This window comes from Centroberyx gerrardi, chromosome 14 (assembly GCF_048128805.1).
Source record: "Centroberyx gerrardi isolate f3 chromosome 14, fCenGer3.hap1.cur.20231027, whole genome shotgun sequence".
NCBI lineage: Eukaryota > Metazoa > Chordata > Actinopteri > Beryciformes > Berycidae > Centroberyx > Centroberyx gerrardi.
In genome coordinates, this window is record NC_136010.1 from 9,681,895 (window position 1) to 9,703,132 (window position 21,238).

At 42.5% G+C, this 21,238-nt stretch overlaps 1 protein-coding gene across 1 annotated transcript; it reads right to left on the reverse strand.

Annotated features, from left to right (window-relative positions):
* Positions 1–7,367: 7,367 nt before the first annotated feature.
* klhl17 (kelch-like family member 17) lies at positions 7,368–21,092 on the reverse strand. Its single transcript, XM_071908782.2, has 12 exons — positions 21,036–21,092; positions 17,875–18,139; positions 16,941–17,062; positions 16,505–16,726; positions 13,588–13,704; positions 13,152–13,365; positions 12,457–12,601; positions 11,278–11,445; positions 10,854–10,942; positions 10,606–10,679; positions 10,279–10,460; positions 7,368–7,596 (listed from the first exon to the last, which is right to left on the reverse strand). The coding sequence occupies exons 2-12, from the start codon at positions 18,086–18,088 to the stop codon at positions 7,368–7,370; spliced, it is 1,776 nt and encodes a 591-aa protein (XP_071764883.1). The 5' UTR covers positions 18,089–18,139; positions 21,036–21,092.
* Between the last annotated feature and the right edge of the window lie 146 nt (positions 21,093–21,238).

The window sequence follows — 21,238 nt, forward strand, 5'->3', positions numbered from 1 at the left end:
AGCTGACAGGTAATGCCAACCTGTTAGACCGGATTGTTGAAGCGGATCCACCTGAGGCACCAACAGTCATCAGGCTATTAAAACCAACTGTCGAGTCGTACTCTTCCTCCAGCCTCTAAGATAATATTCTCTAACCCAGTCTGATAGGCCCAGAGACCGTGACAAGGTTATGCCACTTAGGTCTAGTAATTTAATCAGTGGAGAATGCTGATTGGACTGCCTGTAGTGTAATTTGATATAAATAGTACCGTTAAGTGACAGATAAGCTGTAAAGCTGACCAAGGAAAATGTCTTTATCACATCAGTGAATGAAATGCAGACAGATTAAATGATTATGATTATCTTGCCTCATCTGCGTCTGCTACTGATGTTTCTGATCTGATTTCACTGAGTAAAGGTCTGCCACTCACTTAATTGGCACTGAGTAGGGTTTGTCTTCAGAATGAGAAGTAGTAAGGTGTGAAACACTTTCCCTCCTAATTAAGCCACATGTTAGATCAAAGGCTCAGCCACCAAAAAGACTACTGATGAAAGAAAATGTGTCCTGTAATGTTTCACAGCAGGTCTAATAATCCAACAAGGACATGAATGTCTCTATTTTACATTCATTAGTAAAGGATCCTCTCGAGTAAATATTGACTGAGATCATTTAGATTTATAGCTATGCAATTTATTTAAGTTATCTTCTTATTATCATGAATGTCAAGAACATTAAGAATATTTTATTGTTACTTCACTGTAAAATTTTCTAATTGAAATTTGGGTGTTATCAAGCCACTGAAGCCATGAATTATGGTATGTCTGGCGTTGGAGAGAAGTAACAGATTACACTGTAATCCATTATATTTACTAAACAAACACTAACTGCATTATGAAAAAAAATCATAATAATAAAATAAAATTACTTCTGGATTTTTTCTTGCTTTTCCTCTCATTTTTGAAGGGAAAGATTATTTTTGATTGTGAGAATCGAGAAGTAATAATAACTTTGGTTATGTGTATAAATTAGTACAACGCAATATAATTTTTAGTCAATAAACTGGATAAACATGTCTGCTTAACTTCATATTCTATAGATTTTGGAGGCAAAGTAAACCAAAAGTAACTGAAAGGGTAACACACCATTCAAATGTCTTCATTAAAACGGTGTTGATACACTGTTGTATGTACATTATGTATTAGAGAAGTTTCCATCAAGTAATATTGCTTACAATACTTTTCCATGGGTTTAGTGCACAGGTTGAATAAGGCCATTGTTAAGTAAAGTGTAACCACTGAAAAACAGATTACTTTTCTGAGTAATCCAGTTATCAGTTGATTGCATTGTGATTACAGTTTAACGTAGGTAACAAATCTGTTGGTTTCATTTCCATAAAAGCAACTTGCCCAACCCGGTCTGGACATGGGTCATCATGGAAAAGAGCATCGGTGTGCTTGATAGTACATGCAGACAACATGGTGACTCACCTCTCTGCCGCAGTTTTCCTTAAGATAGGAAGGCAGCCTTATGAGAAAACCAGAAGACTCGCTGAGGGAATTTTCTCACTGAGGTCACTCCAGTTTCAGTTGGATGTTTCCTGTAAAGGGCATCAACTGGTTTACACCAGGATTACAGGATAAACATGGATAGGATGCAACTCTCTCTGCGGTTATTTCACCCATCATTGCACAAGATGGCAAACAGCTTCTCAAGCCTACAGTCATATCAGACAGGCACGATGCCCAGAGTAGGTTTTAGTTATTATTTTATGTGTAGATGGCCTACATGTTTATTATATTTAAATAACCGATTTTGTGGGTATGTTTAGATTGATACAGTGGATACCATCTTTCTATTCCAGTGGTTTGACATTTGCCTCACTCGATCCTACGGTCTTGTGCCACATTGCTTGACGGGAAGAGGAAATACAGGGTGCTTTGCCAACACCAACACTATATCCAGAAAGAATAACAGCCCATTCATTATTTTACCCTCCCCTGTTTCATGCGGTGGAGCTCGCAATTCCTGAATGAGCTGTATCCTGACAATAGCCTGCATATTTTCCCATTAGAAATGACTACTGCATGAATCTGTATTCTTCTCTCTTTCAGTGTCTGCTCACCAAAAATGAGGCATATTTCCTTCCTTGACTCAGCTCCCCCCCCAGGACGGTATGCGGAGAATCCCCTAGACACAGTTATTTTGGAATTTCTGCTTCTGCAAATTCTGCCTATGATTGAATTCACTGACAGTTTAGACTGCCTGTTGCATTTTATCAGATATATAATATCTGGGCAAAATAACAGATAAAAAATTGTGAATCCAAATTGTTCCTCCCTGCCTGTGTGGTGAGTTGAACTTTGGCTCCCCCCGAGAAGTGACTCGTTTGTGTTTATCCAGACTCAGTGGGTGAGAGCGGCGGTGCTAAAGTCACACCTCAGGCCACTAAAGCGGAGTCTGGATATGAGGCCCCCAACATCAGGTGTCCGACAGAGAATCAGACGTGCCAAAGTTCTCACACAGGACAACCATAAAGGAATCTTAATTGGACCCTGGCCCTCCTTTGAAGACAAGATCAGTCAATCTAAGTATATTCCATTTTTTAATTTAGTAGATCCCTATTTTTGCCGCATACAACGTTTCTTAATGATTGAGGTGGGCGCTTATTTCATTGTCATATACCACAGAACTGATTCAACCTAATTTCAGCTGACTTTTTTAATTAAAAGGAAACATAAATGCACACATAGACAGACACACATACTGATATGGAGGTGGGAGGTCATGTAGTACGTTGATTACATCATATTGTATTCCCTTTTACTCGGAAACATTACTGTAAACATGGAAGACAGAAGCCCAGTAAATCATATTAAAGATTAAAGGTAGTTAATTGGAATGTGTTGCAGTGGCTTGTCTGTTGAGGTTGGTAGTTTTCCTTTGAATCATTATGACGCCTTACTTCCACAAATGACCACTTTATACTTTTAGCAATTTGTATCTACTCTAAACTGCACATATGTAAGTAACCCATACCTAATATAGGGCACCAACATTAAGAAATAATTTGTCCAAGGGATGTACATTGGTAAACCAACGCAATTATATAGGTCGCCTGTCGAGCGCGCCTCCTAGTCTTGTGTTTGTCTGAGCATTAAAGCCTTCCTTATGATCCCTACACTAAACACACACCGCTATGTGCCATACATTCATAAATAGTTTTGACGGGGTTGACAGATTTTCCATTACAGGGCCTGTCTTATCTAAAGCAACAGGCTGAAGGTCCAGTTGACACTTCGCTCCTTCCAGAGACGGTGACAGCATCTCCATGGCCTGATAAGGGCCGTGCAGAGGCTGACACCAGGGGAAAGAGGAGAGGCTGCAGTGGCAGGAATGCTGGGAAGAGAGAGAAAGAACTGACTGGACTACGCTCACACCCCCCCGTGCCACATACACACACACACACCCCACCCCAGCCAGACAGGTTGTAAACTCATTAGCATCCTCATAGCAGCAGAGGTGACCCATGCCGTCATCAACCCCCCCAACACACACACATACTGTACTGCACATGTGCAGGCACATAAACACCAGGGTTGGGCAGGTTACTTTGAAATGATTACTAGTTACCTCATCGACATTGCAATCAATAGCGCAAAGGATTACGCAAACTCAGTCATGTCATTACTGGTAGTTACTTTCAGATTACTTTTCCATATTTGAGGTATTAAGGTAGAGATGTGAAAAAGTGAAAAATTACAATGTTCAGGAAGTTTATTTCACGTTTGCAAACAAATTCTCCTCTGTGGCACATTTTATAAAGACCATCTGACACTATTTAAATGGCCTTATGACTATTCCCATAAGTAATTCTCTAATTTTCAACAAGTATCTGTAATCAGAATAACTTTGAACATTTAAGTAACATAACAGAATAGTCTAATTTCTGTATTTACAATATATAATGCCATTACAAGTATACCCATGCATACACAGATGCTCTTTCCATGTGTTGCACTCAGGAAATAGGCCCAGCTCTGTGTGTGCAGCTTCAGTTAACCACTTGTCTCATTCAAAGCTATAGGTGTATTTGCATGTGTGTAGATTTGGTCCGAGTCTGTATGTGTTTGGGTAGAGTCAGAGTTCATAGGTTTGACTGTGTGTGCACAGAGGCAGCCACAGGTGTGCATGCCATGTGACTGAGGTCATGAGGGGTAAAGTGAGAGTGCTCAGCTGTCCACTCAGATCAGTGTGAAAGAGGAGTATGCTGGGAAGGTACCCAATGATACTGTGTAGTGAGCCTAGCAACAAACTCATGCTGTTAGCAACACAACTTTTAATGTGTGTGTTTGTGCGTTTTTATTAGGCTTTTGGCTGCCACTCTTATCCAGAGCAACTATCAATTAGTGAGTAGGTACGGTTCAGCGTCTTGCTCAACAATGGACACATATTGGCCGACACAGTGCGTTTGTGTGGGTTCAAAACTCGGAAAACTCAGTAATCACACCTGAAAACATCTTTATTTCTTTTTATAGTGTATTGCTCCATTTCGCAATAGTGCAAAATTTAATATTTTAAAGTTCTTCATAAATAACAAACATATCATAAATAAACAATAGTCACCACATTGAACACAAACTAAAAAAAAAGCTACAGTCACATTGACATTGCACAAATGGATTTAAGATAACTTGAGGAATCTTTCTATTTACAGTTCGATCCATAGAATGGAGGCCAACGTCTTATGTGGTTGTGTGTGCCTTTCTCTGGAGGTTCCTGACTCATACCAGCGTCACATTAGAATAGCATCTCCATAAGACAATCACAGCCCCCTATTCTACTGGGTCCTCTCTAACACCTAAGTGAATAGGGTTGTTTTAGATAAACAGAACCGGATCAACAAAATCCTTCAAAAAAAGGAAAAAGGCAACTTCTCAGAAGTTTGGAATGGTATCACTGCGCTACACATTAATTAAACCTAGGTATTCATAACAGAGTCAAAAAGACTCAAAATTATCCATTTATTTCAGACCCTGGAAGTTCAGAGGTGCTCAGGGAAATCTCATGCCCCCCCCCACCACAACGGATTATAAGCCAGTATCAATTCACTGGAAACAGCGTCATATGCTTTCCACATCTTGTCTTACCTAAGTTCAGAGTTGCGTTACGTTTTGTGGTAACTCTGCAAGTTGTAACATGTTTGTAGATCAACTTTTCTGCATTGGATTTGGATCCATTCAAACAATGCAAGGATGAGGTAAAATAACAAGACGACACACTTTGAAGAGTGTGAAAGGGAAAATGACAGCACCAAGTGTCAACAGCATTACACTTCACTGTTACTCGTTAGTGTCAAGTGTTGGTAAGTAAACTATTACTTTTGACTGTAATGTCATTTGAAACTGTCCTATGGGTCCATGGATTATATCCACCATTGTGTCCTCTTACAAATATGAATGAGAAGTGTACAACAATAGAGAGTCCTTTCATTAACTGGTCAACAGGTTGGCAAGCAACAAAAGCAGCGGACACAATGTCATGTGTGAGATCATGCTTGTGGCAGTGAAGAAACATTAAGAAATGCAGGTGAAATGCTGCATATGAAAGTGCAATGATCAGTCCTCTTGACTAGGAAAAGCAAAACTCCCACATGTACAACTCCACACAAACTGAACTACCCTTAAACCCTTAGACATTCTCTTTGTCATTTCCATCCATGATATGCACATCACACACCAAAATAAATATATTAAAACACTCTTTAAATAGGCATAGCTCTGGTCCATTTCTTTCTCAAAGCATCTTTAAAACATATTACTATTTCTACATGTTATAAATAAGAAATATAATTCAACATAACTATTCTCTGTTCTTATAAAAAAGGACTCTAACTCATTTACAAGTCTGAGTAGCGACAGGGCCTAGCTTTTCTAGCTTGTTGGTGTCCATGCACTCCTGTGGTGTGGGAAGGGGAAGAACATTGCCTGTTACTGCCACCTAGTGTGGCATATCAGCACTACAACAGTTTTATTCTCCTGTCGGGAGACTATGCCAATAAACATGCGTGGTATAACCAGTCAAAAGCTACATTCCTAAAATAAAATCATTCGGTTTCTCTTTGATACATTATTGAAAAAAATCGTGATATCAAAAGAAAACCTTTGGGGAGGACAGGAGCATCGAACCAAAAGATTTTACATTGCACGTGAATTAAGTGACCGCCACGTTTCACGATAGTGTCAAACACTGGAGTGGTGAGAAAATAGTGGGATGCAAGGAAAGACTGGTGAATATGTTTACACATCTTTATCTAAGGATATTATTCTCTTGTATTCTTCAAGAGAGTGGGAGCTGGTATCTGTATGGTGGAGCTGTACAGTGGGACTTCAGAGATCCAGACCAGGTACAGTGCCCTGCAGAATTACTGCCACCCTTGGTAAAGAGGATCCATAAATGTTGTAAAAAGTAGATGACACCCATAATTAACAAGCTAGATTCTGTGCACAAAAAAATCAGTGTTTAAGAGGCAAATTGAGAAAAGTAGTTCATTCTCAAAAAAGGTGGTTGTTACTATTATTGACAATTGTTTGCCTTTGTTGCAAAGCCAATATAAAGTAAGTAAGCCCTCCATAATTTGTTGCAAGGTAAATTTCACTTATATATAATGTCATTCCAATAAAACCTATCAATATTACTAGAAGGTGTATTTATTTATAATGCTTAAAGCCTGCACTCCATTTGAGTAATTCTCAATGGATCATAAGGTTTAGCCGTTATTCTCTCTGGTGTGTTGTGGGCACCATCGTTAACTAATGAAATATTAAATAAGTGAACAGGTATGGGGACTTCAAAGGAGGATATTAGCCTGAAACCACAACTTGAGTATTACTGTGGTGCATTCTAGGGTACATTTTCTTGTTATTTTTCTGTTCTGTGTTCTGTTCACCTTAAGATCACCACTCTAAGGTACTCAATATACAAGTAAAAAGGTAAAAAGTTAATGGAAGATTGTTGACAACTGAGGCAGCCATCTCTTGAGATTAAATGTTACCACACATTAGAAATGAACTATTTTTTTAACAATTGCCTCTGAATGACAGAATTGTATACATTTTTAGAGCCAAGATTAAAATTAATTGCTTATGTTGTATGTATTTTTAATCCCTATTTGGCAAATCTTTACCATGGGTGCCAATAATTCTAGAGGGTACTGTATACGAACCAAACCAGGAACCTCATTTCACCCCCTCCCTCTTTCCATTCTCTCCCCTCCAACCATTTACTCATCCACTCTCTCCTCCTCTCAAACTGAGCAGTTGCGTCTCTTCCCAGAGCCGGTCTGGGCTGTAGCAGCAGAGGCTGAGGTCAGCCGGGTGGTGACCCCGTGTCAAAGGCTGGTGGAGGAAACCGAGAGGGTGGGCGAGGAGGGCGGCGGGAAGTTCAGCAGCTCCAGCACGGCCACGCCCACGCTGCTGCGCCGCGTGAACATGCAAGAAGCCGCTACCCATTTGTTGCTCCGCGGGTTGTACTTCTCGATGGAGTTGAGACTGGAGCTGCCGTCGTTGCCGCCCACCGCGTATAACCAGCCGTCCATGGCCACCAGGTCATGGGTGCTCCTGCAAGCAAGCAGATCAGGGGAGAGGTCAGATTTTGATTAGATCGAAGCACTGAGGCAAAATGAATGATCAAAAACACCCTGTGAAGAGGTGAAAACACTGACGCCAGCTGAATATCAATGTGCAACCATGAAGGGTGAGGAAAAGGGCAAAGGGTTCCCAAGGAGGCAAACTACTAGAAAAAAAGGAGAGGTGGTCTAATATGGACTGCCAGAGGAGAGTGTCCAATTCAAAATACATTGCATAAAGTATGCATGTCATGAATAGCCATATTTACTGTTCCATGGCCATGTGTGTATATTCATCTTTGCAGCTGCTAGCTTGATAATGATCTTCATGCATTAGAAGTGTTTTTTCTAGCTGAAGATCTGTGTAATCAGAGTGTCAGTACCCAGCACCTGTTAATTTGCATTGGTGATGCAGTGAGCTTGCACTGCAGATGGCAGAGAACATGAATCACCCATGTAAATATTTGGGACATTTGGGTTCGTCACTACAGATAAATTCTAACCGCTCAAGAAATAGCTTCACATATTTTGCCTCAGAAATGTGTATGGTTGAGAATGGGCATTTGGCTGGTTTTGAAGGTCGATACTGATACCTATACGGATATATTTGCACTGAAACTGCCAACAGCCAATATTTTGTGCCACCATTCAATATCTATAAATTTGACCATTTTTTCATGCCCCAAAAATAAAAAACACCAGGATTCAGTGTTTCGCCCTGAATTTGATACTTGACAGGGTGGAAAAGGCTCTGAAACAGAATTTATGTATTATTATCATATTGTATGTAATATTATCATTATTTATGTATTAATGTATTATTATTATTATTATTATTATTATTATTATTATTATTATTATTATTATTATTATTTAGATCATGTAACAAAAAAAAAAACTCTCCACTGAAACTCATACCAATTAAATTCTTTTAGCTGGGTTGGGTTGGCAGCTCCTTTAGGCATGGTGAGGCAGGTTAAAACACATTCACTAGCTGTGGTCAGTGAGGAACCTCCATCATATTGGAGGTGGACGACACTTATTGGCCGATATCTCATTTTTAATAAAAGACCAAAATCGGCTCGATATATCAGTCTAAAACCAGTGTGATTTTAGGCACACATCAGAATGCAATTGCAGGAGCTGTAAAGCCACTACCAGTGAAAATACCATAACTATTTTGTATTGATCCCTGAAGAAGAAATTCTCTTCTCGCCTGCCCCCTCCAGAGGGGGTTGAACCCTGGTCTTCCAGTTTAAAGACATTTTCCCTACTCTTAGACTATTCCTCCAAACTGCCGCTTGCAGCATTATATTACACAGTGCTGTGTGCTTCTGCTGTTAGATCTCATGCCAATTCATGTCAATTCATGTCATGTCATTAGCATTAGAATCATCAATATTTGCATTAAAAAACTGAGGAAATCTTAAGAGAAGAGTGAGATAGAAGTGACTACAGAAGAGTGAGAAGTGGTGATGATAGTGCAATGTTTTGCAATGTGTAAATGGAGCCTCTCAGCAACTGGATAAGAAAAGCACGTAGCTGATTAACACCATGGTTTATTCATGGGGTTGCAGAGTCAACTGTTGTCAAGTTTCCCTGCTCCTATCCTCTCTTACTGACTAACACTCGAGCAAGTGAGAGTGTCTGTGTGTGTGTGTGTGTGTGTGTGTCTGTGTAGGGGATTGGGGAATGAGTAAATTCGCTGGTGTCTCCAAAAATCCAAGGCTGCTACATCTCTATATCTCAGTCCCTGAAGCCAATCTTGTATCAATACAGTGCCATCTCTCTGAATGTATTGCATGCAGGCCTTCCTCACTAATCATCCTTTAGACAAGCGTCATCTACTACGGCCTAGAAAGAGACAACTTTTGGGGAAAATAGGTCATTTGAGGTTTATGCAGTAAGGAAGCAAAGACATCCAAATGCCCCATCTTTTTAGTCTAGCTGCACAAAATCCAAGGCTTTAGACGGTAAAGATTTTCTGCAGGACAAAATAATTGCAGCAGCGGTACCTTTTCCACAAGCTGCATACAGGCAGCACTTACAGTAATTAGTGTTATTTTCCGGTCCTACCAAGGAGGTCCTTCTACCTTAACTTAAGGCTAAATGGTAGTTTGGTTTAAAGGTGCTACGTGTAGCATTTTGTGTTTCTCAAAATTAAGACCACATTCCCCATAAACCCCAGAGATGTTGCTACTTGTCCCCCCTCCCTCTCCTTGGCATCACTACATGTGTGTTTGTTTTGAAGTGCAAGAAGAAGGATAAGAGCCGATAACAGCCTTTGATGACAGTGAATATGCATTCCAATGAGCTAAGCCAATGTCTTGTTGAAACTATGCAGTTAGAGTAGTGGAAATGGGAGCGTCTTGATGGCTCAGCTGGATATGCCATGTAATCACAACATCTTGGGTTTGAATCCAGCCCAGGCCCTTTGTCGCATGTCATCTTTCCTGTCTCTCTCTACTGTAAAGTATCAAATAAAAAGGGAAAATGGAGCTGGAATAAAGTTGTGTATTACTTGCAAAGTCAAAATGTTTCCTGTTTTGTGCCATTTTGTGTAATTCCACACAAAAACTGACCTGGTGGTCTCATTTGTTTATGGCCATTAAACTAATGTCTGAAAAATGAATGTTGATAAAAGTGGGGATGATTTATTGTCCTCCAGACTAACCTGCGTATGTTCATGGGTGCCACTCCCTCCCAGGTGTTGGTTTTGGGGTTGAACCTCTCCACCGAGTTCAGGCAGCTGGTGCCGTCGTTGCCCCCAGCAACATACAGCATGCCCTCCAGCACGGCCACCCCGGCACTGCTGCGCCGACTCAGCATGTTGGCGATGGCCGTCCACGTGTTGCTCTGCTCAGCCGATCACAACACAGAGCACAAGTCGTAGCGTTATACATTCACCGGTGATGTATTTTGTCGTTTTCCACATGCAGTTGATCTGAACCAGACAACAGATGAGTTCGCTTGGTGATAAATTTAACAGCATGGCATTTACCTGAGGGTCATATTTCTCCACTGTTGCGAGGTGTGAGGAGCTGTCATAACCTCCCACTGCATACAAGCTACCATCTGGTGGGGAAAAGGGAGTGAACACTGAGAATACTGTTAAAGATTTTGTAAATATTAGCAGTGGAATACCAGCCTGCCAAGTCCATCTTGTCAAGTTTTATGACATTTAAATATAAATAGTGAAACATACACACAGAACACCATGTTCATGTTATGTGTGTGGCCAGTTCCTACCCAGGGTGGCTACTCGGACATATCTCCTCCTGGTGCTCATGGCAGCAATGGAGGTCCACGTACTGGTCAGAGGGTCATAACGCTCAGCGCTGTAAGAGGAGGAAGGAGAGAGAAAAACATTATGATTCTCACTCAGTACAAGGATGCTATTTTATTGCTTTATAACACTGGAACTGTCCACTTTTATTTAACCTTCATTTCACCCGGTTGTCCCATTGAGATTAAGAATCAAGGGCCAAGAAGCAGCATCATGACAAACATAAAATATGAAAATAAACAACATACAACAATTCACAAAATCAAAATACAATCAATCAAAGTCACATTCTAGAGAGTATAATTTTCTATTCAAGCACTCCAGTAGGCAGGAGCCCAGTATCAAACCAGCTGTCTCATGGGCCAAGCCAACACTAAGTCTGTATACCTATTGAGGCAGGAAGCTCCGTCGTAACCCCCGGCGGCGTACAGTAGGCCGTGCAGGACCGCCACGCCCAGACAGCTCCGCCGTGTTCCCATGGAAACCTCGGGTTGCCAAGAGTTAGTGACGGGGTCGTAGGACTCCACGGTTGCCAGGTCTGAGGTGCCATCATACCTGAAGAGAGGTGGACAAACGAATCAGAAGAGGCCTTTTGCCGATGGATATTGAAGTGACAGTATATTGCCCTGTATTATAGTATAGTATAGTATATTTTGAAATTGTGGCTCCTAAACTGTGGAACGCTCTTCCATTGGACTTAAAATCTGCGGACTCTGCTGACACTTTCAAAAAGCAGCTACAGACTCTGTTCAGATAACAAAATCAACAATGCGTTTGCTCTACTCCCGTTACTTTCCGACTTCCCACGTTCCCTTTTTGGCCTTCAACTCGGAAGTCATTGGCTCCAATTGTAAGCTAAAAACCTTGAAATACAGCTCACAAAGACATAGTTTCAATTTTAAAAATCGCTGTTACCACGAAAAGTCAGGCTGCTGTAGTTATTACCAAATCAAATTCAAATGGGAACAAGTTCTTCATTACGCCGGGGACTATTTTCGGTGCTACGGAACTACTTTCCTGAGATCGCAAACGTGTTTACAGCCGGCTTATTAAGTTGTTTGAGGAAAAGGTCGGCTGGCCCGGTGCATCGCGATGATGAAATATGTTGCCCAGAGCAACGGCATGGCTCTTTGACGTGTTTTTAAATCGTTTTTTTAATACAATGGAGTTCTATGGCTGCTGGGACATGGCTGCATTGGGCAGCGGCTACATGGACGAGACTTGTTAGCAAAACAAAATCATTGCTGATTTTGTTATTTTCATAGGATTTGTTGATGGTAAGAAATGCATAAAAAAAACCAGCGTTATCCTTTAACGGCTTTATCTTGGGCACAAGGATAATAAAGCTCCCTTATAAAGTCCATTTTTGCATAGCCATCGCCCAGTATTATTTCCAATGCAAATGATCTGCATTTTCCTCCTGCTAGAGCCTGCTCTTTATGTTATGACAGTCAGAGCAAGTTCACATCATATAATGAGTTGTAGTGTTTGAGTGAGAGATAAGTGTACGAGCTGAGGATCACTACTTTTGGATCAACGGTCGGTCTGAAGAAGCTCATCACTCACCCTCCCACGGCGTAGAGTCTGTTCCCGATGGCCGCCACGCCCACCCGTGCCCGCCGAGTGGACATGGATGCCACCATGTGCCAACGGTCTGTCCTGGTGTCGTAGGCCTCGCAGTCCCCATGGATGGCAAACAGGCTGCCACCGCCTGGGACACACACAGAGAGAACGATAACAGAAACTTTAAGTCCAAGCAATAACGTAAGTCACTTTCAGTCAGTAGCACTTCAGTCAGTATGTATGAATGAAAGACAGAGTGAATATAAGCATATATGTGTTGTGCAATATGTGTCACCGCTTCCTGTAGAATGCTTTGTAGTGTGGGGGTCATTTTGGTTGTGAGACCCAGGTTCACCCAGGTTCTTCCAGGATCAGTTCCAGTAGGTACTGGAGCTGAGGAATGGTTTTATTTGGATATTTATATTCTGATATATGGACAATTGTGTTATAAGGCTGGCTTTACACAATGCAACCTTGGTGCAATTAGTTGCAGGTTGTAAATTAAACTCTTACAGACAAATTTTCATTGTGTTTACATGCTTTAGTTGTGGGGGCAATTTTCGAGCTGTGCAGGGCTACCGCAACGACACTAAAGGAAACACCGATATGTGCACAGGGTGACATGAGAATCTAAGTGAACTGTGTATGTGTGCGGCAAGAGTGTGTACCCTAGTGGGTACCTTCAGGGGCACACTGACCGACGGCGAAGAGCACAGGGCTGGCGCCCTCACAGCGCCGCGGGCGCGTCCGGCTGTTGCTCAGGACGCCCCTCTGCTCAGGCATCAGGTGGTATTTGAGGGCCTCGATCAGCAGGTCCTTGCACTCTGAGTGGTGACGCACCAGCAGTTCTGTATCCACGTTGCTCATCAGGAAGTCTCGCCTCAGCAGCGGCAGCCGCACACACTTCATCAGCTGGGGGCGAGATGGATGGTGGGTGGTGTGGGGGTTGGGAGGTGGAAAAGGTTGAGAGGAGGAGGAGGAGGGAGGGAATGCGTTGCAAGAGAGAAATGCAAGAGAGACTATTTTGGAGGTATTTTGTATATCTGAATATTCCAACACAGAAATGTGAATAGTAATAAATCATCTGGATTGTGGTGAGACAGGTGGAACTATGTTTTTACATTTAAGTCTTACCCAAGGTACGTGTTGCCTGCGCCCGTCTATGTCATGTTTGACCCAGCTCAGCACGGCGCGGTACACCTCCTCTTCTGATGGCACATTCAGATTGTCACTGGAGATCAAGTCCAGCACCTGGGTGGACAGGACAAAAGGAGAGCAACTGTCTCAAATTCAAATTTGCAACGTCTTGAATTCACACTGAGAAATTCTCTGTGATGTGGTCTGGACAACACCGAAAATCTCCATTAGAAATGAAAAGAAATGGGTGTTCAAAAAGCCTTCACCTGAAAAAGAAAAGAGAAAATCACATTCCTAATCCGCTCAATGAAAAATATGTACTCCAAAACATGTCAAGGTTTACATAAACACACACATGGGAAGTAAAGCGCATGAGCCACTGATAATAAAACCATTCTACTCGAGATTAAGCACTATTTTAACTTTTGGCATTGACATATGATTGCTTGTGGGCTACTATTAAGACAGTACATGTGTAGTGTGGGTGTTGGATATTTTGGATACCCGTGCGTGTGTGTATGTGTGTCTGTGGCCTGGCGAGTGCTGCAGTCTAAGAGTGGCTGGCTGGCTGGCTGGCTGGCTGGCTGGCTCTGTTCCCAGATCAACCCAAAGCTGGCAGGACTGGGTGGGGCCAGAGAAGCCAGCTGCTGCTGCCTTCCTGCCTGCCCAGATCAGGGCAATAGTTAGCAGCCTCCCAGGAACAGCATCCACTAATCCACCGTCACACAGAGAAGAACTGCTACCGCTGCTACTGCTACTGCCCCACCCTGCAGGGCCCCCCTCCCCTCTGCATGCACATACTGCAGCACATTCACTTAAATAGAAGAGGAAGGAGGAGGAGGGGGGTTGCAAGTGTAAGAAATGAAAAAGAAAATTTGCTGTGTTTATGATTGTATTAACTGTCCTTGTGGTATGGCAGCAGGAATGAGGGATGTATGGATAAAAGGGACTTTTGAGGGTGTTTAAGCCGTAAGATGTCTTCATCCACTACACACACAGTAATTGGGCTGCATCCATCCTCTGTAGGCTGCATAATGTCATGCATGCGATGCCACATCTGAGGAGCATCAACAGACAGCCTAGTCACAATCCTGTCATGCCTTGCCACTTCCTTCAAAGAGTATGGGAAGAAATATGGGGCATATTTCACGGCTCTGTGAGCTAAGAGTCCCTTAGAGCAGCTAGTAAATAAATCCAGCTCTGGTGCAGATCTGTGACGGGCACAGAACAGCTGCAAGGGGGCGGCGGGGGTGCAGACAGAAAGGGCCGGTAAGCCAAAGAAAAGAAGAAGCGAGAAAAATAGAAAAGAGACAGAAAAGAAAGAGTGGCACGACGGCTACAGCGGTTCATTTCCAAACAGCCTTTATGCAGCTTAATTTTCACTCTTCTAATGGACTGTGCCCAAACACAGAATCAGTCTGAGGGCTTGGGAGGCCGCAGATAGAGCAAAGCTGAGCATGTTACTCTCATGGAGAACAATCTCTTTAGTCATGTGGGGATTTGTTTGTCAGAGAGGTGAGAGAAGATAATGGGAAAGTGATGTCGGCGGCTTTTTGGTTTACTTATTTCCTCTGCCACTTCAATTCACCAAGAATTTCTACCAAAACATAAAACGTAATATTCTAAATATATACTATATATACACTGTATATTCTATATACATATTCTAAACATAATAATGATAATAATAATAATAATACCTGTATTTAGACAGTACTTAACAGTTTACAAAATGGCATAAAAACTAAGAAATAGTAAAATATATAAAAAATTGGGAAATTAATTCAAGAGAAAAAAACACAAGATTATAAGTGGGCAAAATCAAAAACAGGACACAAAAGCAAGTTCATAAAAGTGTTTTTTAATTTGTTATTTAAAGCTAAACTTAAGATGGCTAATACTGATAGCTAGCCTAAATTCTCTGGAAACCTTGGCTGAATATGGCAAGAGTAAAATAAAAACCTTCACAATAAAAAGGAGTAAGCAATGCTGTTAGGTCTATAAAGAGTATACAGCAGCTGTGAAAACATCACTAGCTTTGCCTAATTACCGCTTGCAGGACGAGACCCACAGTGTTGCCACTGCCGAGCCCAGCTGATGAATAAGTGATAGCTGAGCTAAGTTGGCATGCCAGAGAAAGTAGTCCATGTAAGCACAGTGAGATGATAAAACCACAAGGGACACTGATTGACGCAGGGAGCTGGGGAAGAAGAGAGGTCTTCTTAATGAAGGCTGAAAAGACAACTGCATGCTCTGGGCTACTTTTCCTTTGGCGGCCCTTTGAGGAGTCTATGGTGAGAGGTGGACCGGTTTGGATACAGGCAGCTGTGCTCATATTTGTGAGGAAAAGGGGATTAACAATATGAAGAAACAAAACTAAGTGCATTCTAGTATAGTGAACATCTGTCTATCTTTTCCTTTATTTGGCTTCCTACCAAGCAGTCGTAAGGATTGTAAGGAACTGAGCGGATTAGTCAGTCAGCTTGACTCAGTGAAGCGTAGCAATCAAGTTGTATACCCAAAAAGTCACGACAAATACCTTTCAGGAATACAATTTCATCACCATATTTCAAAGAAATATTACACCGCTGCCACCAAATGTCACAACGTAAATTCAGAATATACCGGGGCAGGAAACGTTTTTGTCTACTGGAAAGTGTCTAGTACATTTCAAAATTCAGCCACTTTTACACTCAATTTCCCCAGGGTGATGAAGTCTGTTCTAGTTTTTAGAAGAGAATAGCACCTCCAAATCATGGCTGGCAACCTGCCAGTGTGGCTGACAAATTTACCAGCCACTTACCAGCAGACAGATTTGTCAGCAATTGTTTATTTCCCACCCTGAATATGCCACATTTGAAACTGCCTTCCTTAAAAGCACCAAACTCAAGCAAACATCAAGCGTCACCCCTACCTGCTTCAGTGGCAGCAGCATGAACTCCTCTGTCTTGGACACCTCCACAAAGTGCTGCAGGACATACTTGTGCGCCGACTTGAGCAGGTCGCTGCAGGAGTGCGTGTCGGCAAAGCCTCGGATGCCCAGGCAGTTGGAGGGGTCCAGTTGGCTGAGGAGGAACTTGCAGCAGGCGTCCCGCACCCCGTTGAGCTGCAGCAGGCTGGCTGCTGGGAGCAACGTCTGGGAAGAGCGCAGTTTTATACTTACGTGGAAATACAATGAGTCTGTTGTGCCTCCTTGTGCTTTATGAGACGTGAAAATTACGGGTCAAATGAATACTCAAATTTGACCATCTTGTCTACTTTATTTTGTCTGTTAGTGAAAACTTCATGAAATTTCTCTTTTAGGCTGGTTGTGGATAGAGAAGCTAATAATGTAAAACTTCCTTCCCTACCTGCACGTTGCCTTCCCCCACCACAATCTCCGCTGTGTAGGCATACTGGACCAGCTGCTCCAAAGCCTGGGGGTCGATGTCATGGAGGGTCACATGGGTCTGCCGACTCTCCGACATCTCATCTGCATGAGCGCACAGGACAAGAGTCGTCATATTTAGCCTGCAAGTTATAATCAATACAATTCTTGCAAAGTTGTTAGCCTCCCTGTTCACTCACGCTGACATATGGCAGCTCCTAATGTATACAGCACTGCTGCCAAATTTTAGCTCAGCTCATTTGTTGCTGACTATTTTATCAGTTGTTTTGACTGGTGTAATTTTTCTGAATTCCTGAATCTGAACAACTCCTAAACATCTCAGTGTCAGGAGGTTCTACACCAACACCACAGCGCTCCATCTCCTACTAATATATTAGAAGAAATCATGAGCACAAGCTCTGCAGGGGGGCAGACCCTCTCACACTTTTGTTATTTTGCCAGAGCTGTTGTGTTGTTTTTGGAAGATCAGCAGATTTTTTTTTTTTAAATGGGCTAATTAGTGAGTTGGCCAGATGAGGAGGCCTAGCAGCTGAGTCTCAAAGCCAGTCTACTGACTTTCTGGAGACATGCTGTCACAAAGGTCTAGTCTGAGCTGCAGGGGGCAGCAGCAGGAAATCTGGGACACACACCTCATCTGGCCACCTGTGACCCAGACAGGAAGAGCAAACATAAACGAGCTGTCATTTTATCAAACTCTAACCAACAGAGCAAAATGAAGCTCAGTTTGATGTCAGAGCGTGAAACATCTGAGCCGTGCTACCTGCTGCGTTTCACTGATTCCAGAGATAAAGGCACAAAGAGGAGAGAAGACAGGTGGCGCGTTCAGGAAGTAATATGACATGTTAGCATGCTGAAAGAACAGCGGTAGGAGAAACAAGACACACCCTGTAACTTACTGGTAAACATGGCGTGGAAGTAGGGGCTGCAGGAGGCCAGCACCACTTTGTGCGCCTTGATCTCTTTGTTGGAGACATGGAGCACAATGTCACAGAGCAGGCCGCGCTGCCGCATCCTGTTCATGGACACGAAGGAGTCGTGGTAGTGGCGCTTGGAGTTGTGCGAGATGCTGTGGCCGTCGCGGTTGAGCAGCTGCATGCCCCCCTCCATCATGGTGCCTGGCGTGGCGGTCGCGGGCTCGTGCCTGGGCCGCACTCTGGGCAACTGCAACACGCAGAGGGTCGTCAAGTCACATTCACCAGCCCTAATCCAATGTAGGCTATATCATTATCTAATAAAAAAAAAAATGCTTCAGTCATCAGCTTCCACCTGAGAGACCTTAGCTTGTCTGGGGTCACGCAGGTGCTGTGACAGGTGTCCTAAACAATCAGTGTAGCTGTTGTCATCTTGACAGCTATGACACAAGGCCTACCAGCATGACAGAAATCTCAGTCAGTACAGTGAGCTTAACAAAGTCTAGTAGGCTGGCTGGCCTGAGTATTTGACATTCATTGCTGGGACTGATTATATCTTATCATGACAATGACGATAGGGTCAAAAGAAGGAAACTATTACTTAAACTGGAATTTAATCATTGTTTTCATCTCTTGATTAACCTAACCAAGACTCTTAGATTGTCTTGTCTAATCAAATTGCGATGTCTCCTGACCAGCAAGTATAATTGCACCAGAATTAGCTGTGAGCCCCCCCGCCAGTAGACAGCAGGGTAGGAGCGACAAGAGGATGTAGCCTAAGTTAGCCTTTTCCTTTGTACTCTCATCCGCCCGGCTCTCTGGTGGAGAACACACTTGATTGTTGCATAACCGTCGAGTCACGTGGCATCTCAGAAATTATGCTCTGATGAATATTCAAAATCCACAAGCAAACTATTGAATGTGTAAATTAGACCGCGACTAAGATAGTTACATCACAGCGCTAAAACAGACTAAAGGAACTGATTCTCTTCACTCTGAATTTGTGGCAGTGATAAAAGGGAAAAGGTTAGTTAAACGGGCGTATGACCGGAAGCTTACTGGTTTGAATTCGCAGACCAGTACTAGGAAAATCACAGTGGGGAAAAGTGAAGAAGTAACACACTACCTCCTTCAACTACTATTTAGGTGCCTTAGAGCAATTTCTCCAGTGGATCTGATCTGTGTTAGTAATGGAAAGTGTGAATGTGTTTAACTGTATAAATGTGAGAAAAAAAGCATGAATATGTAGCAAAACACTTCCCTGGATAAATGAAGGTAAAAAATAAATACATACCTCACTACTTACTAGCCTGCCATTTAAGTGGATATGTCATACAGTGGGATGCTAAAAAAAAGTCTTGGTTTCCTTTTGACGATGCTGTCGTTGATATTCATATAATGTAGTGTTTCCTTTGCATTCATTTAGCTCCACACACACACACACACACACACACACACACACACACACACACTCGGTAACATGTTATCAGTTATCTACATAGTTGAGTCTCATGTGTCTCTCCAGTCAAATAAACCCTTAGCATAGTATCAGTGCATCATATTTATGTTATCATCTGTTTTCAACAACTCTCTCAACAAATACCCTGCATTGTCCAACTAAGGACCATCTCAGATGTCACCACAGCTGCATGGCGACCAGCGCTGGGTCTCCCACTTTCCAAAACACAATAGACACAGGACCAGGTTACCTCCATGTGCCTGTCTGAGAGGACGCTGTGTTCTCGTGCCCAAGGGAATAATATGAGACAATCTGCAAATTGAGACATCTGAATATAGATACAAGGCTGCAGCATAAGAAGTTAAAACAGATAGTGACATGGTAAAGCAGTTGTCCTGTTGAGAGCCACTGAGGACAGCCAAGTCTTGCTTTTCAAATCTTGTTTCCCGTTTTCTGGCTCAAAACCTTGGCTGGCATCCAGACAAAGGCTACATGGCTCTCTTATATACATGCATGCATCTATCTTGTTCCCTATGAATGTTGCCGAGTCTAATCTTTCAGAGGAATGTTTCTATTCATGTATCAAGCCTCCTTACATGATGTGAAGCAACCCCCAACCCCCACTCCATCTATTTTGAATAACAGCAGCTATCATCAGCAGGATGTAATGGCTGGAGAAGAAAGAATATACAGTATAATTTTTTTTTTTTTACCGGTGGTTGTGTTGCGGTTGTCGTTGAACACAGTGTCGTCTTCGAGGCGATGGGGAATAAATCAGCAGCTGTCGCATTCAGGTTGATTTAAAATTGGTACCAGTGTCTAGCTGTCTGTCCATATTTTGTTTCAAGCATACGAAATATGAAGAAAGCCTCTGTTTAGTGCTCGATGCGGTTGACGTAAATGCAAACTGCATGAACGCTGACATCAATTTTTAAGGTGGAGTCGCACCTGCCGATGGTGCAAGTTACAACATTGTTCTTGTTGATGAAATGTGATATAACGGAGAGAAACAGGCATAAATGAAGCAAAAAGAAAATTATATCTTAGGCGCAAATGCCACAGTAACCGGCGGATTTTTATTTACTAGTGTATATGCCCCGTACGACCTTAAGTGCCTGCCTTCTGTCGTCTGGTCATTCAAGGTCCGGAAGTGCAATTTAAACGTCCCAAAACATTGGTTGCGTTCGATAAATCTCTCCCGGATCGCACGGAAGGCGGAGCTTTTCGTATCACAATAGCGTCATTGGCCAGAACCTGAACCTCCCCCCACCTCGGTTACCCTCGACAGAGAATCAAACCAGCCAGCAAACAACTGATCAACCTCTTTTTTTCTAATTAAATCACATAACTGGATGTTCCACAGATATACACACCAGACCATCGCATTTAACGTTTTTTTCCCATTGAAATCTAACGTTATTTGTATTAAACACCTTATCTGCTGTACCTAAAGACCGTTGGAGTCCCCCAAAATGCTAATATTATTTCACCAGTCTGCAGATAGTCTGTACATGGGTACGTTACACATTTTGCTTTCTAAACTCAACCGCCAGTGGTCCTCTGGTACCACTGCTTATTTACCAATACAAAAAATCATACAGGGTTATTGCTTGATTTTGTGTGTAACGTTATGTGTGTGTTTGTGCTAGCCAGATGAGATTAGCTAGCCTGCTTAATCGGCACTCACCAGCCGTCGTCGGTGTCGAAAGGACAGCAATGATTTCTTTCTATTTCTAGCCTTTCCCAGCTTCTTGCCCAGATAAAGTTATGGACTAAGTTGTAAAAGGGTGGATTCACTGCGATTTTTCAGCTGTCTAGTCCTGTGAATACGTGTAATCATTTAATTTCAACATCACGTGTAGCATCAAAACAGTGCTTGTTCTTGTATTC

Bases quoted from the DNA above. Each gene is read 5' to 3' on its own strand.
- klhl17 (XM_071908782.2), bottom strand. From the start codon at position 18,088: ATGATGGAGGGGGGCATGCAGCTGCTCAACCGCGACGGCCACAGCATC. The intron at 13,705-16,504 runs GTAGGGGTGACG...CTGTCCACCCAG, and splicing joins TGCTGCTGCCACTGAAGCAG to GTGCTGGACTTGATCTCCAG. The intron at 13,366-13,587 runs GTAAGACTTAAA...TCTCGCCCCCAG, and splicing joins GCAGGCAACACGTACCTTGG to CTGATGAAGTGTGTGCGGCT.